Source organism: Pantherophis guttatus, chromosome 6 (assembly GCF_059756535.1).
Source record: "Pantherophis guttatus breed Tessera chromosome 6, ASM5975653v1, whole genome shotgun sequence".
Classification (NCBI taxonomy): Eukaryota; Metazoa; Chordata; class Lepidosauria; order Squamata; family Colubridae; genus Pantherophis; species Pantherophis guttatus.
Window position 1 is genome coordinate 29,237,177 of NC_142068.1, and position 23,068 is coordinate 29,260,244.

The 23,068-nt window shown below is 36.1% G+C and overlaps 1 protein-coding gene and 1 long non-coding RNA gene across 10 annotated transcripts in view; one reads left to right on the forward strand and one right to left on the reverse strand.

Moving 5' to 3' along the window:
• LOC148113075 (uncharacterized) overlaps positions 1-21,076 on the forward strand; it is a 75,416-nt gene extending 54,340 nt beyond the window's left edge. The window contains exon 2 of the long non-coding RNA XR_015728596.1: positions 20,567-21,076. This is a non-coding gene — a long non-coding RNA (uncharacterized LOC148113075). The remainder of the gene's footprint in view (positions 1-20,566) is intronic.
• Positions 1-23,068, reverse strand: part of LOC117678312 (uncharacterized) — a 53,210-nt gene that overhangs the window by 24,679 nt on the left and 5,463 nt on the right. For 6 of the 9 annotated variants that reach the window (XR_004594985.3, XR_004594986.3, XM_060682961.2 and 3 more), the window contains exons 2-3: positions 11,361-11,555; positions 8,427-8,519 (exon numbers count right to left, since the gene is read on the reverse strand). Coding sequence is in view for 2 of the 9 variants with exons in the window: in XM_060682961.2 (XP_060538944.2) it covers positions 8,427-8,519; positions 11,361-11,396 (129 nt within the window). In the remaining 7 variants the exon portion in view is untranslated. Of the gene's footprint in view, positions 1-524; positions 5,875-8,426; positions 8,520-11,360; positions 11,556-23,068 lie in introns of those variants that run through there. The other 3 variants (XR_009620432.2, XM_087872640.1, XM_087872642.1) reach the window with 2 other exon arrangements.

Sequence of the window (23,068 nt, forward strand, 5' to 3'; positions counted from 1 at the left end):
TGCCGAAGAGGTTGGAGAAAAAATGCTTTTAACATTTTTTAAAAAGCCTCTGATGATCGCGTAGCTCAGCTGGGCATGGGGGGGGCAGGAATTTTTGCTACCGGTTCTCCAAACTACCCGCCTCCATCGCTACCAGATCAGGTGATCCGGTCCAAACTGGAAGCATTTCACCCCTGCTTCTCATGTATCTTGAAGAGACTAACAGTTAACCAAATCATGAGTTACTGAATACTTCCACTCTTAAAATCGGTGAAATAAAAAAATGAGTTGTTGAGTGCTTCAAGATTTAATAAGCATTTTTGAAACCTATGAACATCTCTACAAAACACAAAACAGAAATGTGTCTCCTTAACATTTTGAGCTTTACATTTCATTGACTTCTCCTTGAACATATTAGAGTCACATTGCATTTTCTTTGGCCATGACAAGGAATTCTATCTGCATTCAGGTGCTTACTGATTTGTGGTATTTCAATAATGAAACAGCAGGATTGAAAGCTCATGATGAGAAATATGGTTAATTACCTGTTAGATGATAGATGGTTGTAACTTGGCAGTGCCAGTCACTGAAAACAAAACACTTTTAGATATCAATCACTGTCTTGACAAATTTCATTTTCAATTTACCTCTATAAGCTATGAAGGTGCATTTTATTTGGGAAACTGCATAATACTGACTTGTAGTTTTGAAATATGCGTGATGAGGTATTAATAAAGTAGAGTTTTCTAAAAGTAAATTACTTTTCACCAGGCATAATAAGACTCCTATTTTAACTCAAGGCTGATAGAAGTTACTTAGAAAATATCATTCTCTACTCTCTGCAGTTAAACTGGTAAAGTGCAGTTTGGTTTAATTGAAATAAAATTGGCCATAACAATTTTCAGGATTCTGTCTAGTTTTTTATTTTCTTTTATAGGTTCATGTCTTCCATACAGTTTAAAATGCAAAATATTAAAGCAATACTAAAACATTAGTAAGTCTATGAAATTAAAATAGATAGAAAGCCCTGATTGCCCATCTGTCTGACAATTTGAATTGTAATATAGTCTCCACTCTCAATGGTCAACAGTTATTATGTGATATTTTTTAATGTTTCCCTGAAATCTGTTCAGGAATATTTTCAGGAAAATGAATGTGAGACTGTATTTTGTTTTTTGCATGATTGCACTCCGTGATTGGAGTGGTAGACTGATGACAGCAAATAGAAGAAATGGTGAATGGATCTGCTCCTTGGAACTTCTCTCCATATCAAGGAAATGACAAGGATCACACATAAATTTGTTTCATATAGAATCTCCTGTGAAGATACTGTAAAATAGCAATTTCTAGTGGGTTTGAGAGTTCTAGGAACCATGAGGAAAAAACATCTTGCTTAAGCCACAGTTTGGCATTTTAAAGAGATACTGGGTTCACCCACTTCATCTCTTAACTAGTTTAGGAAGTTGTTCATTACTGATTTACTAGAAGTTAAGAACCTTGTGAAAGGCAAGCTTTACTATGCCAGATGAATCTCCTTTAACCCTGGATGAAAGAAGCTTTATGTAAATTTAAGACTTTTCTTTTTAAAAGCATTACTTTTTGGAAAACAGTAAAAGAAGAGTAGAATGTGGAATTTAGAAAGTTAAGGGTTTAGATGGTCTTGAAAGAATATTTCCTGTGAGGTGAAATTTTAAAATTTTATTAAAAAATATATGAAGACTTTGAAATTAATTGTAAGAAATCCTCTTTGGGAAAATTTTTGTGATTGGAAAATAAATAGAAGATAAGAAGGGACATTGAAGGGTGACTAGAGAGAACCAGAAAGAATTAGATATAATTAAAGAAGCAGCCCATTAACGCAATGGAACAATACAATTTGACTATTGAAGAAATTAAGGCTGTTCAGTAACAATATGCTCAGAAAATACTTAAAAGATTGTCTGATATTATAATAGATAATATGGAACAACAGATTTTATTGCAAAAAATAGAGACTGAGGCTAATTTGAATGTGGATTTGGCCTTTAAAAAAAAAGAGATTATAAGAGTGATGTGGAAAAAGAAGTAGTGGATCCAAAAATGGATTTTAAAATTCCAGAATATAAGAGTGACGTGGAAAAAGATGACATAAATGATTTACAAATGAAATCTTAATAATTAAGAGAAATATACAAATAATAAATCAAAAGCATTGAGGACCCAGTTTGTGGGGGCAATAAGCTGACTTTGTATAAAATATACAAAAGTATGAAGGCTATTGCTTAACGCATTGTAAGCCGCCCTGAGTCTCTGGAGAAAGGCAGCATATAAATCAAATTAAAAAAAAAAAGCATGATTTGGAAAGCTTTCTTATCTTGGATTCACAAAATCCCTGTATGATAATAATGATAATCTGGAGGGCATCAGATTAGAAAAGCCTGCTTTAAAAAAGTATATAAAAATATTGAAAGTGTTCTTCTTCTTCTTCTTCTTCTTCTTCTTCTTCTTCTTCTTCTTCTTCTTCTTCTTCTTCTTCTTCTTCTTCTTCTTCTTCTTCTTCTTCCTCTTCTTCTTCTTCTTCTTCTTCTTCTTCTTCTTCTTCTTCTTCCTCTTCTTCTTCTTCTTCTTCTTCTTCTTCTTCTTCTTCTTCTTCTTCTTCTTCTTCTTCTTCTTCTTCTTCTTCTTCTTCTTCTTCTTGCTGAAAACAATGAAGAACCAGATACTAATCTGTTCAACTTGGTTAGTTGAACATCTCTCAACAATGAGACAGAACCCACTAAATTAAGAATTTCGGAAACCTTTCTTGTCAGAAATAAAATATATTTGGGTCAGATTCAAAGCAGTTTTTAAGTACTATCAGATATAGAAAGGCTTACTGCAGAATAAAAGAAGAGCAGCAAGCAACACAGAAGTCAGGCCAAAACTTTCTTAACTCCACCTGGTTGCTAGGCAACACGAATACAAAAAACATGAATACCAAATACAGAAATTCATTTTTGCACCCAAGAATGATTCCGTGCCATCATTATTTTAAAAAGCTGCACATTAGGTGGCTGAATTTTCATCAGGATGTAAATTCTATGGATTTTGTTTATATTGTGGAGGTATGCAAGATTGATGTGAGCCCTTGGAGGTAGTTTAGACAAGAAGCACAAACCATGAGTACTAACACCACCTCTATTGCAAGGTTACAGTAACAGAATCTTGCAAGTCTGAAAACAGTTCTCCTTCTCTTGTTTTACTTTCCAGAAAACTAGAGAAGGTCCAATCTATGTTGTTTCCTACCCTCTTTTCCTTCTCTGTGTTGAGATACCTTTTTCATGACCATTGCCTAGGCTGTGGTTTTTATTTATGTTCCCCAAGGTATGTGCTGTCTTAAAAAAAATGAAAATGAAAAGAGTAAAGACATTCTAACAAAATGTTTCCTGTTAGAATAATTAATCCATTAATATAAGATGTGCATATATTGCCAACTTGCATTTTCCAAAAATGGTTTATATTAACTTGTAATAGAAAGATTAAAGAGTGAGAGCACAGGAGAATAAATAGTCCTTGAGTGATGACCACAATTGAGCCCAAAATTTAAGTTGCTAAGTGAAACATTTGTTAAGTGAGTTTACCCCATTTTACAACTTTTCTTGCCACAGTTGTTAAGTGAATCATTGCATTTGTTAAGCTGGTAACATGTTGTTAAGTGAATCTGGATTCTGCATTGATTTTGTTTATCAGAAGGTCACAAAAGCTCATTGCATGACCCAGGGGCTCTACCACCGTCATAAATATGAACCACTTGCCAAGCATCAGGATTTTGATCACATGACCATGGGGATGCTGCAATGGTCGTAAGTGTGAACAATGGTCATAAGTCACTTTTTGTAACTTTGAACGGTCACTAGATGAACTGTTGTAAGTCAAGGACTACCTGTACTACAGAATCTATACACCGAAGACATCTCTCAATTGCAAGACAAAGACGCATTTATGCTCTCGCAAGTAGGTGAGAGAATTCTACCATTAAAGGAAGGAAAGAAGGTCTGATTAGCTTGGGGCTTGTTGACGGCTGACTTTTAAACAAGAAATTAGTGGATCTTTTCTTGACTAGGTTCAAAAAAAAGGCACAAGAGAAATATTTAAAAACTGTTTAAAATTTAATTAATGATTAAATTATACTTTCACATTTAATGAATAAATGACACCAGTGAGAATAAACCAAGTTAAATATATTGCATTGTGTATTCATAAAATGTTAGATCACAAAAGGTTTGCGTGATTGTTAATGGATATACTTTATTTTCCACAAATTTCTAGTGTTTTTCTACTTCCAACATAGACTTTTCCCCCCACAGTTTCAATATTTCTGGATATTTTACATTTTTCCTTATAATCCTTGTGACACACACACACCATGTTAGTCAGCATTTGTTGATGGGGGACATCAGAGCCTGCATTTCTTACCAAGTGGCTTCTTAATTTTCTTCTCCCTTTTTTGGCTTAGCACCAAATTACCTTCAAGACCACATTTTCTCATTAGAGATACTCAACCAATTTCATCATGCCAGGAAATACTACTTTTGGGAGCTGAAAGAAGTTGAGGCTTGTAGATGATTTTCAATAATAGCACCAGGCCTTTGGAATAGCCCCTGCCCCCAATAAAAATTAGATGGAGCCCTACTTTGGCTACCTTCTGGAATCAACTAAATACAGAGATTTTATGGAAAACATTTGTCACATAATGTTATCTGTGCTGTACATTGAAGCAGGGGTGAAATGCTACCGGTTCGCTCTGGTTCAGGTGAACCAGTAATGATAAAAACTACCAGTTCAGGTAAACCTATATAAAAAAAAAGCTACCGGATCGTCTGAACCAGTATTTCCCACAATCAGCTGTCCCACGTGGTTTAGCATTGCTAGAAAGCTCTCACTGTTCTACTTACCTTCCGAAGCCTCCTTTTGGCACGTACTGAACATGCGTGTGCACGCAGCACATGCTTGGCATGAAACATGCATGCGCAACCAGCGCGAACCAGTAGAAAACCGGTTCAGATTTCACCACTGCATTGAAGGCTGATGAATTATTGAGAGGTTGAGATGTTGTATGATTTTTTAAAATTTAATCTTAATTTTTGTTAATGTTTAAACACCAGGAATCCTTCAGAATTATGGCACAGATGCATGCATGCCATGTTGTAAATTGTATATGAAATAAATGATGTCCTATTTCTAGTTCTAAAAGGTATATTAATCTCAGTTTCAGTGCAAGCAATCCTGAGTTATATTATCAAATCAGTCCAGGTAATGTCAATAACCTTTAAAGGAAGTTCAGCTAGCAAACCCAGATTCAATATCTGATGTCTTTTGTTAAATGAACAGGTAATAGAAAATCATCAGCTGTCAGAAGAGAAAATAATCCAGATCACAGATGGTCAACATGATGATCAGCACACAGTATGCAGAAAAACAACTCCAGAAAACCTTGGCCATTTCCCCCATTGCCCAACTGATCTCTCTTCCTGGACTGCTTTTCACAGCAGAAACACAGCAAATTTGGATCAGTTTTCTAGGGATGAAAACTGGCTACGTTCCACAATATATTAATGTCCAAAAAATAATCATGTTACTGTACAAATGAAACAGTGTAGTTAATTTATGGCTTAATGTGTCAAAAGTACACAGCAAAATTGGATAAATTGAAGAAGCTGTGAGTATGTTAATCTTGGATTCAATGTTGTATGAATACAATATCTATAAGATCACTACCACATAATGTAGCCATCATCAGTTGCATATGGCTACTTGGGTGCAATGATGGAGCCCTATTTTTCATAGCAGTACAGAAGAAGAAACTTTGCCAAATTCAATATTTCTAAACCTTGGTTCTTACGCCTAACACTATACAGACCAGACTTATACTCACTTAAAAAAAAAAAAAGCCGACAAGCCTCTCTCTAACAACTCTGCCAGATTTTGATTTTCTATCTTTTTGAAGCAGTATAATTACTTCCAAATTTAAAGGAAGGAAGGAAGGAAGGAAGGAAGGAAGGAAGGAAGGAGGGAGGGAGGGAGGGAGGGAGGGAGGGAGGGAGGGAGGGAGGGAGGGAGGGAGGAAGGAAGGTCTAACATCATTAAAACAAATAATCACCCAAAGTTTATTTATTTGTTTGTTTGCTTGATTTTTATCTTTTTATCTTTTCGCCTTTATTACTATATAAGTAATTCTAGGAAACAAACATATCTAATACTCTTTCCTCCTCCTATTTTCCTCACAATAACAACTTCCTGAGGTTGGTTGGTCTGAGAGAGAGTGACTGGCCCAAAGTCAACCAGATGGCTTTTGCACCTGGTTTCTAGGTCAGCACCTTCACCTGTACACCAGTGATTCAGCTCCACCCAACTATCTTACCCCCTGCTGTCCTTTACAATTAGAATTTTATCTTATGGGAAAATATCTCGATTATGACCTAAAATTTGAAATGAGACTTAAGCATATAGATGAGCTACCAAAATATGGGTCACAACTAGATGGCTGAAAAGAAGTAGAGAAAATGCTTTGTTGAAATTTAATGGTCATCCAGAATTTGCATCCCACATCAGTTAACTCTGCAAGTACCATGTAACTCTTCATAAAGGTATTTCCTCAATGTGCATGTTTTTCTCATGATCATCCTACCTTCTTTATTAGATCCTTGTGGCAAGCTGTACAAGAAGTACCTGCAGTGAAGAAGTACCTGCAGAACGTATTAAAATTCTTCCAATAGGCAATTTGCTGAAAATTTTTATTAAAACTTTCAGCATTGCTAATGGCAAAATCTTAAATAAAAAATATTAAAGGGCTATTTTGTGACTCAAGTGGAACATGTCATCAAGGTAAACCTAAACAAGTTAGGCTATCCTTTAAATCTTTCAGAATCTGAGTTGAAAATACTTTTTTTTTCAATTTGTGCAAACCTTTTTTGAACTGAAACCATGTGTTCCATCAGATATGCCACAACATTTAAATTCTAATCGATTTTTGCCATCCATGATGTGAATTTCTCATGTAAGGTCAAGATGGCCAGGAAACTCTCAAAGAAAATGGGTTTCAACCCAAATTTCAAGCATCAAAGCTACATATGAGTCTCTGTGGAAGTGAAACTGAATTTCTGCCTTAGCAAGGGGTTGAGAATACACTGGGAAATCACAGCAAGGTCCTTAAACATTTACATTTGATGGCTTACAGACAAGCCAAATTATGGTAATTATATATCTGGGTGCCATAAGCCAAAAGGCTCATGACCTTTGCTCTATAAATTTTTATTGCAGCTGGGGATATGATTATTACCATTATAATTTGCATAACACAGAATAGTATTTGCAACATTATGTGCCCAAGCCCTTCTAGTAGTTGCAACATTATATGAACAGCCCTTAATGTTCATTCTTAATGGCACTGCATGAAAAAAGACTCCACTTTTTGAATATGTTGGACTGATCATTGCAGATATCATCAATTTTCCAGAGTGGTGGCAAGTTGCAGGTCTTTTGGAGAATATAACAGTTTTGATTTTGCCATGTTTTGATGACTAGACTTTCTTCCCTACAGGATGCTTGTAGAAAACATCTGAAGCCCACTTGAGCTGTAGAGAAGAAGGCTATCTCTTATGCATGCAAAAGAATTGAAATAGGTTCCTTGGAAGGCATTGTAATTGAAATTCCACTTCAGACAAAACCAGGGAACCTATTGGAATTGAAAAAGGATAAATGACAAGGTGCATTCTTGTTTCATTCCTTTTCACTTAGGAATTAGACAGGGAGAGAAGGTCTGGAGAACCACAACAGAGTTGCATAGAATTATTTTCATGAGATTTGATGAAAAGAAGGACTAGGGCTGACATGATAGCAGTCTTCCAATATCTGAGGTGCTGCCACAAAGAAGAGGGAGTCAAGCTATTCTCCAAAGAACCTGAGGGTAGAACAAGAAGCAATGGGTGGAAACTAATCAAGGAGAGAAGCAACTTAGAACTAAGGAGAAATTTCCTGACAGTCAGAACAATTAATCAGTGGAACAACTTGCTTCCAGAAGTTATAAATGCTCCAACACTGGAAGTTTTTAAGAAGAGATTAGATAACCATTTGTCTGAAATGGTATAGGGTTTCCTGCCTAAGCAGGGGGTTGGATTATAAGACCTCCAAGGTCCCTTCCAACTCTGTTATTCTATTCTGTTGTATTTTATGACCAAGGTGAGACAACCCTAATTGATGAAGAATCAACAGGCAATTTCCCCTATAGCCTGTTTCTAAGAATCAGACTGAAACCTGCCGTTAAATCCGTAAAGCACACACAACATTTGACCTAAGAGGAAGAAATGCCCTTTTTGTTATATGATGGAGAACCAGACATTGATCAAATGTAGACAGTTCTTCCCTAAATCTGGCTTGCTCCTTTTCCAAAATAATTTACTAGGAAGTTATCTGTCATACAGTTTACTTACTGTGCTTGACAAGCATATTTGGCAGCATTCAGATGGGACACTCTCATTCCTTACATAACAAGACAGTGATGCATCTGCTCTGATCTTCCAGATCTGAAATGAGACCACTTTGTATGAACAAGAACTGCATGACAGAAAGAAACCCAGATACGGCCCTGATGCCATTGAGCTGTGTAAATGGGAAAAGCTATATCTGCAGTTCTACTTTTAGAAATACAACATCCAAGCATTTTGGGGCCTTGATATTTAAAAGGGGGGGAGACACTGGGTGCCCTAAAGAATAATGTGACTCTATGTCAGTAGTTAAAACTTAGCTTGTCAAGTCAGTGGCAAGATGAAAAGGGAAAAGGTTGCTTATATTTACATGACATGTGAACTATTAACATAGCCAATTATATTAAATCTGGTGAGTTGCATGAGCCCAGTCTATGTGGCTAATTTATGATTAAGTATCTTCTGCCAGCCCCAGCAATTGAGTTCATTGAATAACACATAATTAGGTAACAATGAAGAGTTAATTCTATTATTTGGGTGATGGACTCGGAAGAGTGAACCTTCTTCACAACTGAGAATGACAAATGTCAGCAAGCCATTTCCCCTTTCACTCGGCGAGAAGGAATCGCGCTAGCCATGACTCTAGAACAAAAGGAAGCAACGCTGATTTTATAGATCCTATAAACCCTGTAACAGACATTGCAAATCACATAAAGACGTACATGCAAGCTCACACATACACACACAAGCATGCATACCCAAACAAACACACTGGGTTTTTTTTTTAACTTTGCCTGCTGTGCAATATTAGCTGTAGATATAATCATTCCTATGCAAAGGTTCCTAAGGGCTAAAAATTATTAATTTTTTAACAATAATTTTATTAAAGTTTACAAACACAGTGAAAATCTTAATAGAATCTAAAGAAAATATTAAAAGAAAAGTGAAAAAGAAATGGAAAGAAAGAAAAGAAAAAAAATATTAAAATGACTCTTCCCCGCTCCTTCCAGGCATTGTATAAGCAATTTGGATGATCCTTCCCTCATTCTTTAATTTTAACAAATCTCTTCTTTCCCTACCGTGTTTCCCCAAAAATAAGACATGTCCTGAAAATAAGGCTAAGCTTTATTTTTGGAGTGGGCCTAAATATACGCCCTCCCCTGAAAATAAGCCCCCCCTCTCTCTCACACACACACACATACACACACACACACACACACACACAGGTCCCTCACCTCCCCCAGTCCTCCCAAGGCTGCAACCTGCAAACTCCTGCGGCCCCCTCACCCCTTTCACCGCCCATGGCACCAACCATAAACTTCGAGTGCCTGCTCCTGCTCCCTGGTAGCAGCCCACCCACTCTCTCCCCCACGCCTAGGTACTGCGTCCACATAGCCTGCGCTTTGGTTTGGAAGCCGCAGAGGCGGAGTTTGGGGGAGAGAAAGAAAGACTTCTGCTGCTTCTGCTACTTTCCTTGCATGCAGCCAAAAGCAGAAGCAGCAGAAGTCTTTTTTCTCTCCCCCAAACTCTGCCTCTGCGGCTTCCAAACCCCAGCCAGGGCAACGGCCACTTTGGGAATGTGCTTCCCATTCTATGGTGATGGCTGGACTGGAGCCTGTAGGGAGAGCTGGCCCAGGCCATGGCTTCTGCTATGAGCTCAAGGACCTGGTGTTCACCAGCTTCCCCCACATCGTGGTGAGGCCTGGGAGGCGCGCAAGCAGAGGGGGTGGGCACCTGCACGGCTTGGTGCTCACATTCTATACACACACCCCAGGAGGGGAGGGGCTTGATGGCGGTGCACAAAGGGAACCTCTCTCTGCCAGTCTCCCGGCTGTGAGTGCGCAGGCTGCCCGGGCCTCCTGCACCCCAAAAATAATAAGACACCCCCCCAATAATAAGGCCAAGTCCTTATTTTGGGATTCAAAAGAAAATAAGACCCTGTCTTATTTTCGGGGAAACACGGTATTTCATAGCTTATCAATAATCATCCCTAATCAAAAAAAAATCTAATTAAAAATTATGTCAAGGCTTCTTCCTAGGTAAAAAAAAAAGTTGAGAAAGGCTGCTCTGGACCTTGAGTGTGAACCACAGGCAGTGGCAGCAATGAACTGCAGCATGTCAGCTTGGGTTTATTTCAGGGGTGAAATGCTCCCGGTTTGGACCAGATCGGGCAATCCAGTAGCAATTGTGGCAGGTGGTTCAGAGTACCATAGCAATGGCGGCACGAGACTCCACCCACCCACTCAGGTATCGTTACTTCCTGCTTTTAAAAGGTAAATAAAAGGCTCTGTTTATCATGCGCCACAGCTGTGATTGTTAGAGCCTTTTTTTACCTTTTAAAAGCATTTTTACAACCTATTCGCCAGAATAGGTTGTAAAAAAATGCTTTAAAAAAGAAAAAAAAAGGTTGGTCATGCCCACCTAGTCACATTACCCCATCACCAAGCCACGCCCACAGAACCGATAGTAACAAATTTTACATTTCACAACTGATTTATTTGCCTTTAGATTTGCATCAGGGATGATCAATTTTTTTGGAAATACAGTATAGGTAGTCCTCGATTTATGACCTCAATTGAGCCCAGAATTTCTGTTGCTAAGCGAGACATTTGTTAAGTGAATTTTGCCCCATTTTACGACCTTCCTTGCACAGTTGTTAAGACAGTCAGTGCAGTTGTTAAGTTAGTAACTTGGTTGTTAAGTGATTCTGACTTTCCCATTGACTTTGCTTGTCACAAAAGGAGATCACATGACCCCGGGACATTGCAACCGTCCATAAATATGAGTCAGTGGCCAAGCATCTGAATTTTGCTTTTGATCACGTGACCATGGAGATGTTGTAAGGGTCGTAAGTATGAAAAATGGTCATAGGTCACTTTTTCACAGTTCTGTTAAAACTTCAAACCATCATAAAATGAACTGTTATAAATCAAGGACTACCTTTAAATACATTTGCAAGAAGTTCGTGGAAGCCATAGGCTTTGGGATCCTGAGAGTGTGTAGAACTTCATCGCATCCTTGGACAAGGGTAGGGCTTTCTGGAAGGGTTGAGATGATCTGAGCAGGTTCTTGTTGCCAAAATGCTGCGTATTGTGGTGATACATTTCCTCGACATGGTCAAACAAGATTCAAGGACTGTGAAAAGAAAAAAGAAAAAGTGGGATGCAGACGTGCACAATTGTGATTTAAATTATGTGGGGTCAGGATTTGAGGCGACAGGGGTTAACGGTCACATTAATTTTATGGATTATTCCATAAAGCAGTGACATCTTTATTCAGACTCATATGGAGCCAGAAAAGTCAGGTTTCTGTAATTAACAGCTGTGAAGTGTACGTTGATAAAAAGTGCAAAACATTTTTCCAGAGTCATTTTTGAAATATGCACAACCCTAGGATTTGCAGATACTATAAAATGAACAATAAATATTTGTACAAGCAAATGCTGTTTCTTCAAAATAAATCCTGTTAATTTCAGTTGAGTTTTCTTACATATAAATGTACATGGGATTACAACACACCAGTGTAGACTTTGTTTGGTTCACTGGGGATGAGCTGCAGATAATATTGCTATCAGATAATTTTATATCTCATAACAAAAGGGATCTGATTCCAACTGTTCAAATTATGAAAATTCGCAGAATGTAAAGGGAGCAATCCAATTTATCTGAATCCAATGAGACCCACTTCTAACTAAATGTATAGAAGATTTCAGCCTGTTTTAAAATGTGTTCCATCAAAAATAATAGGACTTGCTTTCAAACAAATATTGATGTGTCGGGTATCAACCTGTTTCTTATAAACATAATAAAAATAGCTTGTAGGTCTGTCTTGGACTGCTTTCCAGGATGGGTCTTCTCTGCCTTTGTGAAGAATTGATTCAGCTGCAAAGTAATAAGCCAACCCAGATATGTAAGCAATGTTATTGTATCCTGCCATCCTGCCATGTCAAGGTAGCAACTACTTAATTATATTTTACTGGAGCAATAAATAAAAGTTAAATGCTCTTCCCTCCAAATATCAAGAGGCATGTATACATCTGTATAAATAATATGTCATTTCCAATTTATTTCCATGTAATAGGGTTGCAAGTGTCCAATTTGTAGCCTCAGTGCACAACTGCGATAAGGTCAGGCCCTGAAAAATTGTCATCGTATTAGCCCCGTTTCCATACAACCTTGTAAAAATGACTCTTTACTCAACATGTGCTCTATCATGCAAGAAGTATGACACGCCAAATGATTTAATTCAGTTGAGGTTTATATAAAAATGTCTCACTTGTGGCACTGAAATGTCTCCATCTTCTTTTGTGGGTATTTTTTAAACCTAGTGCTGTGTTTGTTTTTAATGAAGATAAAAATATACATTGAAAACTTTTATATTCTCACTGGAATTCAAGAGAGGCAGTATAGACAATGTGCTGTTGTAACTAAATAGCAGTGGAGAAGTTGAGTAATTCCTTAGGATGGTGTTTGGAAAACAAGCCAATAATCCTGAAGTGTGTTAGCTTCTGTCTTTTCTTATAAAAATGTTTGGTGTTTGGGTTTTCCAGTCATTAATTAAGCTGAATGTTTTGGAGCAACTTGTAAAAATAAGCTTGTTGGGTTATAAAGAGGAGTGTTTGAACACTTACTAAGTAGTGACTATTAATTCTTAGAAATAATGGGCTTAAAACATTCTGCTTTTACAAGTTTTGTCTTAATATGTATAACAATTCACCACTCGTTATCCAAAGCCTTTACACAGCATATACTATAATAATGGCTTCATAGAAAGAAGAGATTATAATAAATACCATGTAGCTGGGGGAAAAATGGTAACAAATGGTAGCCCATAGAACAGGGGTGTCAAACTGGCAGCCCATGGGCCGGATGCGTCATGCACAGGCCACACCCACCCCAGCTCCACAAAGGGAAAAACATCGCGAAACGTCATGTGACGGCAACATGACACCACAAGTTTGACACCGGTGCCATAGAAACTTTTTTTAAAAAAAAATTAACATGCTTCATTTTCACATAGGATTGAGCACTGGGGGTTGGAATCAAGTACTATATGAGAAATGGGTCCTAAAAGAAATTTAAATGATAGGTAATATGAATTACATTTAATTAATGTAGTGTTTCTCAACCTCAGCAACTTTAAGCTGTATGGTCTTTACCTCAGCAATGCTGCCTGAGGAATTCTGGGAATTGAAGTCCATACAGCTTATAGTTGCTGAGGTTGAGAAATACTCACGTCTCAATTATCTGTGATTTGCTGTGACTTCCTGTTGAGTCTGATTTGGTGTGCTGGTTTTGCTACATAATTTCTCTTTGCTTAGTTTTTTGTATACTACAGCATATTATTACACTCTATTATAACAATTTCAATCAATCAAGTGGGGTTTTTTTCCCCCCAGTGGCTCTATTACTGTATATTTGAATAGCAAGAGAATAAGAACAAATGTTCTGGTCTACCATTTTAAAATTTTCTCAGTTGAATCCTGGATTTTGGTTTTGTTGGCTGGAAATGCTAAGACTTATATTCCCAACCCATATGGAGAATGCTAGGTTGGGAACTACTGTTTTTAAGAGCCATCAAAGCCTGAATAAAGCTTCTTTCTTCATCACAGATCCCCCATTATTATTTTTAATAGCAGGAACTTAAGGAGCTATTGTAATATACTAGAAACATGTTGCGTGGAATTCATACATTAATTATTTCATATAATTATATTAATTAGTTTTAATAATTTGGGGCCTATAAATCTGTATCTCTCAGCAAAATTATATAATAGAGAAAAGTAATTGTTTTTTTCAGAACTGGTGGAGTTTCTATATAAACAAAAATATAATTGTGTTTTTAAGTTATTTTTAAATTACTAAGGATCAGTTGGGGAAAAAATAAGAGATGACTATTTAACCTTGTTGAGACTTTAGCAGCTTATGTTGACTTAGAGGTATGACCAGAATTAAGGAAAAATACATGATGAAATTTTTAAAAAATCTTGTCCTTTTTCTATATCTGTTTTATTTATTTACTAGAATTATTCTGATTGCATTATATAGAATTCAAATTCTTGAAGATTTAACAAATATATTAAAAAAATAATGTATATTTTTATAATGACCATATTTACACATCTGGTCATGTTGGACCTGTTTGTCCCTTCCTACATAATTTTTACCCTAGGGTCCAATTTTAACTATATTATGGGATACAGCAAAATAGGTGAATTGCTTTCAGTAGAGCTTCCATATAAAGCAGTCAAATATCTTAGCTGCAGTCTGTCCCATATATAGCAAACTGAACACTCCTGGAAAAATGGACCAATGCAGCAAGATCTGTGATGTCTAGAAGAAGAAAAAGATCTTATATTAATCTAAAATGAATGCTCAGTAAGAATTAACCTGCGTCTCAACAATCAACCCCAATTTCAGGAAACTTTTCAAAATGTTTTCTCTGATGATGAGGATGGGGAGTAAGAGGGGAACAGAGAGAAGAAGTTCATTTTATCATTTCCATTCTTTCTGGATTCAAATGTAATTCTTTCTCCTTCTGCTCACAACCTCCAAATGTTCATTCAGATGCTTTAGAAGTTTTTCCTCACTCATTCACACAATTGCATAAGTTTACAAAAAGGACATATGATCTGCTCAAAACAAATAATTTCTTCTACTCATTTACCTAGCTCTCTAACAAGCTTGCTCAAAGACATTCTTTAGAGACAAGGATTAATTAGATGTAACAAATGTAGTCCATAGCTACAGTGAATATAAAAAGCCTGTTAAAATGTCTGGTTTTTGAGATGTAAAAAAAAATCACACCAAGATAATTCATTTCAATTTTTTTCCACTATTAATATAATATATAAGCAGTATAATTCAATTGAAAAACAAACTGAAATCTTTGTGAGGGAAAAATAAAAATACAAACATACAATGAAGTGGTTGTGAAAGTGTGCACACCCTCTTATAAGTAAGGATATACCTATGTACATAATTAACCAATCACATTCAAATTGATGTTAAATAGTAGTCAGTACATACCTGCCACCAATTAAAGTGACTTTGATCAAGCCCACATAAAGTTCAACTGTTCTATTAGGATTTTTTTTCTAACATTTACTCAGTTGTCTCTAACAGCAAAAGCCAGGGTCTGAAAAGAGCTTATAAAGCAACAAAGGGATCTCATTGTTGGAAGATATCCATCAGAAGAATGGTACAAAAACATTTCTAAGGCACTGGACATACCATGGAACACAGTAAAGACAGTCATCAACAAGTGGAAAAATATGGCACAACAGTGACATTACCAAGAACTAGGGGTCCCTCTGAAGTTGATGGAAAAAATAAGAAGAAAACTGGTCTGAGAGGCTGCCTAGAGGCCTACAGCAACATTAAAGGAGATGCAGGAATTGCTGGCAAATGCTGGGTTGTGTACTACATTTGACAACAATCTCTCATATTCTTCATATGTCTGGGCTGTGGAGTAGGGTAGCAAGGTGGAAGTCTTTTCTTAAAAAGAAAACACCCAAGCCTGGCTACATTTTTGCAAAAACCTACATCAAGTCTGACAAAAGAACTGGAAAAATGTGTTATGGTCTGATAAATACAAAGTTGAACTTTTGGGCCATCATTCAAGCATTATTTTTGGTGCAAAAACAACACTATGTATCACCAAAAGTAACCATACTCACAGTGAAGCATGTGTAATGGCAGCATTATGCTTTGGGACTGCTTTTCTTCAGCTGGAACTATGGTTTTAGTCAAGGTGGAAGGAATTATGAAGAGTTCCAAATATCAGTCAATGTTGGCAAAATCAGATATCTGCTAAAAAGCTGAAGGTAGAAAAGAATTTCATCTTTCAACATAACAATGGTTGAAAGCATACCTTCAAATCAAGAAGGTATGGCTTCATCAGAAGAATACCAAAGATTTGGAATGGCCCAGCAGGAGCCAAACCTGAATCCAAATGAAAATCTGTGGGGTGACCTAAAGAAGGCTATATATAGGAGATGTCCTCACGATCTGACAGATTCAGAGCACTTTTACCAGGAAGAGTGCTGGTAAATAATGATGTGTCATGCTGACCCCACCTCCAAAAGACAAAGGATTAGTCTAAGGGTGTGCTCACTTATGCAACCACATTAATGTACTTCTTTTATTGTCCCTACCCTAAAAGATTTCAATTTGTTTTCTAATTGAATTACCGTATTTTTCAGACTATAAAACACACTTTTTTGCCTCCCAAAAGGGGGCGAAAATGTCTGTGCATCTTATAGACCAAATATTGCTGAAGCCCTGCCCACCCACCAGCCATTTTTTTGCCTCCGCATGCCCTGTTTTCGGGCCTTTTTTGGCCTTTTTTGGCCTTTTTCAGACCTTTTTTTCGGTCCATTTTTGAGGCTTTTTTCGGCCCGTTTTCAAGCCTTGAAAATGGGCTGGAAAAAAGCCTCAAAAATGGGTCCAAAAAGCCTCAAAAACAGGCCAAAAAAGCCCCCAAAACAGGCCAAAAAAGCCCACCAAATGGGCCAAAAAAGCCTCAAAACGGGCCAAAAAAAGCCAAAAAAAAATGGACCAAAAAAAGCCCCAGAAACAGGCCAAAAAAAGACTGGAAAAGACCCGAAAAAAGGTAGGCCAAAAACTTTTTTTTGTTGTTTTCCTCTTCTAAATTTAGGTGCATCTTATAGTCCAAAAAATACAGTATACAGCATATAAGTTATATTAAAGGCAGAAAAAATTCTGAAGTGATTTATCTTGGCTTGATTTTTTTATATCTCAAAAACCTGGCATCTTAACAGGTGTGTGTAGACTTTTTATATCCACTGTATTCCAAATAAACAATTCCTTTAATAATATAGGCGAGACTTTCAGGGGTTTTTTAATTAAATGTTTGTTTCTGATGTTTTTAAAATTGTAAGAACCTTGGTGGCACAGTGATTAGAATGCAGTATTGCAGGCTAACTCTTCCCAGTGCCCACGGTCTGGAGTTTGATCCTGATGGGCTCAAGGTTGACTCAGCCTTCCATCCTTACAAGATTGATAAAACAAGGACTCAGTTTGTTGGGGGCAATATGCTGACTCTGCAAACTGCTCAAAGAGTGTTATAAAGCACTACAGAGCAGTATATAAGTCTAAGTGTTATTGCTATTAAAATTGTAGTCAAAGAAATTGTCTTTTTTTTAAAAAAATATGCAGTTCTCTCTCTCTCTCTCTCTCTCTCTCTCTCTCTCTCTCTCTCTCTCTCTCTCTCTCTCTCTCTCTGTGTGTGTGTGTGTGTGTGTCTGAATGTGATCCTTCACTTAACAATACAAAGACAATATATGAAACATTGTGGGACACAATCCCTAAGCTAAAAACCCATATAAGATTTGCAGTGATACAAGATTTTCTCTCATTATAATTTCTTTTATGTGGCTGTCAAAAAATTCTGGCTATCTGATAGATAAATGTTTTAAAGAAATCAAACCTTTGCATTATGAAGACATTTCAAATGCTTCAGCATAACATGATCATTCTTTAATCATTCTGATTGTTTAGTTTCCTTTTATATGTTGGAGTTAACATCTTAGTAGAAAATGTATGTTGTCATAAATTAGAAAATACCTTGCAAGTCTTCCAGTATTGTTATTTATACACAAAATGTTTCCATGTAGGAAATCATATATCACAATGGATTGTTCATGTATTTAATGGAGCTATTGTTGCATAAATTGGAATTAGGCTGCATTTATCTTGAGAAATAAGTATCTGCCCCTATGGGGTTACATAACATCCAATAGTTTAAGCAAGATTCAGCAGTTAATCCTATTGAATGGAATCTAGCCAGAGGTATATGGTATACAAATATTTGTTCAAAAAAATAGCAAAATCAATTGAAAATTAATCATGTTATGCATAGATTATTGTAAAATTCATTTTGACGGTATTTAATTTCCTGTATTCTTAAAGATTAACAAGACTCCAATCATTCTTCCATGATTTTTTTCATCACATAATAAGTAACTAGATATGGGGAAGTTTCCCTATCTTATGCCAGAAGCAAAAATGAAACAATATTGTATGCTTATGTAAAATTTCCACTAAGATTCAGAGAGCAAATTTTCATATTCCCTCAAAACATCACTTTATCTTCTGCCCATCTTTAGAATTCTAGTATCATTCCAAAGTCTGGCAAAATAGGAAGAATTAAAGCATTAAATGAGTCAACCCTCCCCCCCCAATAATTTAAGAGGAGTTAGTTTTATTTCGGTTCAATGAACTGCAGTGAAATAAAGGAAGTTATGTCTTGAGCTTTCAGTGAAGAATTTAACTGCTTATGGAGAACTTGGAAATAAGGATTTTAAATTCCGTGCTGGAAAACCAATCTGTTTTGTTTATTTGTTGTTTACTTATTACACTGCAATATTCCCCTCTGGGCCTTGTCTATACTGCTGCTTTTTCACCTCTGCCTGACTCCATGCTGGCTCATAGCTTTATAGAACATTTCTCCTGTATTTAAAGCATATCCTGCATCTGCCTATGTTGAGTGATTGAGTGAGTGAGTTGTCACTCAATGCTTACGTGATTAGTTTGGCTTCTATCATCTCTGCTTGTTGTTATGATTGTGGGAATCACACAAATATACACGGTATTTATACACCACAGTGGCACCTATTAATAAATGGAAGCTTTATTTTTGTTAACATTTTTAGCAGTGCTTTTTGTCAGACAAATAAATTAGGACACACCTAAGAAACCTGGGTAACTTCATAAAAATGGGATGAGACATAACCTCAAACATTGGGAGTTGTGTCTACTGAAGGGTTTTGTAGTACTTTTACTCAAAGCAAAGTACTTTGCTTTGTTTCTGAGTAGGAAGATAGAAGACTGGGAAAATGATATCGCTCCTTGGTGCATTGATGCATGATGTGCCCCAGCTCGGTTTCTCTTTTTATTTATATCATCAGCTTTTTGTCCTTTATAAGATCACTTTATAAGATGACAAGGAAGAAAAAGAGACACAAGCAATAAGGAAGCAAAGTGTGGAATGTAGCGGCAGACAGAATCTTCTGGTCACAACATGGCAATCTAAATCCTCCTCTAAACCTGTATGGTTTCTAAGATAATAGTTTTACATGAATGCTAAGTATGTGAGACTTTCATGGCAGAATATATTGCTAATCACAGACATATTGCATATGCTCCAAATAACCACTTATTGCCCAAGACAAACTTTAAAGAACTATCTGTTGAGTCTTGAAAAAAAAAGAAAGAAGTCTTTTCCAGAAAGAAGCATGTGTGTTCCATCATGTAATCCAAGAAAATTGACAAGCTCTCTTTTAAATTAATAGGAGGAAACATGGGCAAAACGCTGCATAAAGGTGTTACAGAAAGCATTTCAATCTTCTCCTAGATTTCCCTTTGAAGTGCCACAAATATTATTTTCAAAGCAAGAGAAGAATGGGCTTTTGAACTGATTTGAGGATGAAGTAATAATAAAGGTGTTGGAAAAGGGACATTCCAAAACTTGGTGTGCAATCCCTGATTGTCAATGAGGTTCTGAGAAACTACTTTATTAAATCGGACGATTAAATGGTGCTGTGCACAGCTGCACACCATGTTGTCACAACCCTTTTTGTAAATCTTCATACATTTACCATGCCATATGCTGAAGCGATAGAATCTAATAGTTATATTATTTCCTTATTTTTATTTTCCTTGGAACAACATTCTTGGACCTCTCTAAAATACAGCATGGTGTGTTAGAAATAACAGAAGGTGTTTTTAGGATTTATAGTTGTACACCAAGCATAGATCCAGGGTTGCCATAATTGCAAGCTATCAAACAGCTTACACAGTCTTTATTCGAAAGATGGTATCATTTGTGTACACCTATTTAGAGAAATTGCACTGCATGGTTTAAAAGTCATCATTGCAGGAAGAAAATAGATTAAAAAAAAGAAAAATATATCCAAACACATGCAAATATGCTCTATAGCACCAGATTGTTTATATTCTTTCAATTCATTCCCATAAATTCTGCATACAGCCTGCTTTCTAATATAGAATTTGCCTTCCTTAAACTCTTTGACTTTTTTTTTAATTACCTTTTGCATTCTTTTCTCTACATATATATTATACTGCCCCTTAAAAATAATATTTGCTCTTTTACTCCCATACAAGTTTTTCAGATGAAGAGAAGAGAAGAGAAGAGAAGAGAAGAGAAGAGAAGAGAAGAGAAGAGAAGAGAAGTCCACATTCTGCATATCTGAAAAAAAAATACTTCTAACAGACTTCCAGCCTGTTAAATGCCTATGTGGATATATAGCTATTCAAGTAAATGTATTGGGGAAAGGGTGGGGGCTATATACAGTGTGTATCTCTTCATTCCATAATTTTTTAGCAATCATTATGGCATCTATGGTTAAGACCATTGATTATAAAGCCTCTTATATAAGTATTCTCTGTGTAAAAGTACAATCCAACAATCTTTAAGGATTATTAGTTTTATTTATCCTGATATGCCATTAATGTATCAATAATATCTATTAATAGTTACTGATTATAAGTAATAAATGGTCCTCCAAAGGGGCTTGACCTTGATTATGTTTACTTATAAAGAAGTGCAACTGATACTGATGCATCTTACTTCCAACCAGAATAAATGTTGGGGTTTTTTCCCTTCCTTCCTGATATTGCATCCCATTTTTTTTTCTACATAACATTCTATAATAATCTACATTGCTGGTTTAATTTTAGCCATGACACAATACCAATTGACCATATTTAAACTTGTTCCTGACAGTGGAGTTAAAGCACAGCAGATTCTGTACTGGACAAAGACCCATGAATAACGTCATAGAGATCCAAATACACGGGATCCAAAATACACCTGTGTTTTATGCATGTATCTAGACTGACAGATATGCAGAAGGATAGATATCTATAAATGTTTATACATAGAGAGAGGCTTAGACATATATTTTAAATTCACTATTGTTATTAAAACAAACAAGAAATAAAATTGTGCCTGTCTTGATGTCATAATCCAAAATGTATGGAGAAAAGGGTAAAATATTACTAGAAAACATACACACTAAGATAACAGTGAAATCAGTGATATTCCTTCCCAATATTTTATTCCTTTACCTATGCCCTTTGTCAAAAGCAATTGTGAGATGATCCATGGATATGTATTTTTAAAATAAAAACTATTATTGCCCTTTATACCTTCAGTGTCATTCTGAGAAAAAGTTGTTGAAATCAGTAAGACAAGGGATACTTTAAGATTGTAAGAAATGAAAACACCATAAATATTATCAATATACTTTGAAATTAATTACAGAATTTGACTTTATGACATTAAAAAGAAAATCATAAGCATTTTTGAAATGATTTTGTCATAAATGCATCAAATGCATGTTGTTAATTATTTGGTTTTGGCAACCTTTCATTCATTCTGTTAAATTATTTTTAAAAGAAGGTAGGTAAATGAGTTTTCATTTGTTGATAATGGTAGTAAAACATTACTACAAAGCCTTTATGTTTCTTCTTGCCTTAATTCTTTTGTAACTGTGTTGGTAGTTTTTTTAAAAAAAATAAGCAAAAATATTAAAGATTATGCAAGTATTGGTTGTAGAATTGTTTTCACAATAATTATTTAAGGGTTACTTTGGCCTGTTAGAATCATAAAGATGTTGACTAAAGAGTATGAATAGACTCAGTAAACAGCAATTCAATAGTTCTTCCGAGTTAGAATTAAGTACATTTATTAATGGAGATATATTTAATATTCATTACAGTCACTTCCCATTTCCCATGTAGAGGAGACAATTATATTTCTTAATTGAAATGTTTGGAACTGAAAATCATCATCAACACCATCATTATAAAGTACATATATTTATCCCAGGACATTCTCTCCCCTCCCTCCCTCTCCCTCCCTCCCTCCCCCCCCTCCCTCTCTCTCTCTCTCTCTCTCTCTCTCTCTCTCTCTCTCTCTCTATCTATCTATCTATATATATATATATATATATATATAAACATTAAGTTTGTTGGTACATTACCAATGACTGCCGAATTGCAATCTAAACGCTCAATTCAAGGGAAATATAACAATCATCAAAAGCATTTCTGCATTCCTGAATTCATTTTATCAGCATCTGTGATTTATTATCTGACCTGGAGCCCAATAAAGCAACAGGAATGTCCCAACTGAGGATAAGAAAGATGGATGGAAGTATCCTATGCATGGAATCCTATTACAAATAATATGTTAATACTTTGTGTGTGAGAGGAGGGAAAAGAACTTGTCTGTTGCTCCTCTTAACTACCCCAATCCATAAACCAGTTAATTCAATGGATATACAAGGGATTTCCCTAAGTCTATGGAAACACACCTTCAAATGTATCTACCATTCAGCCTTTAATGCCTTGCAGTCAGGAACATTCAGCGATAAGCAAGAGCGAAGAAAAGCCAGGAGAACTGATTAAATAGGAAGAATGCTGGTTCAGACAGGCTAAGCTGACTGTTCTAACATTTTGTGGGGACAGTGACATCAATGTTGCATCAGATCCATAACTTCACACAATACTTTCTTCCAGTTTCCAGATATAAACAATAGAAATAACTAATAGGATTAGTTCTGAATTATAGGATGACCGGTGTTCGTTATAATGGTTGTC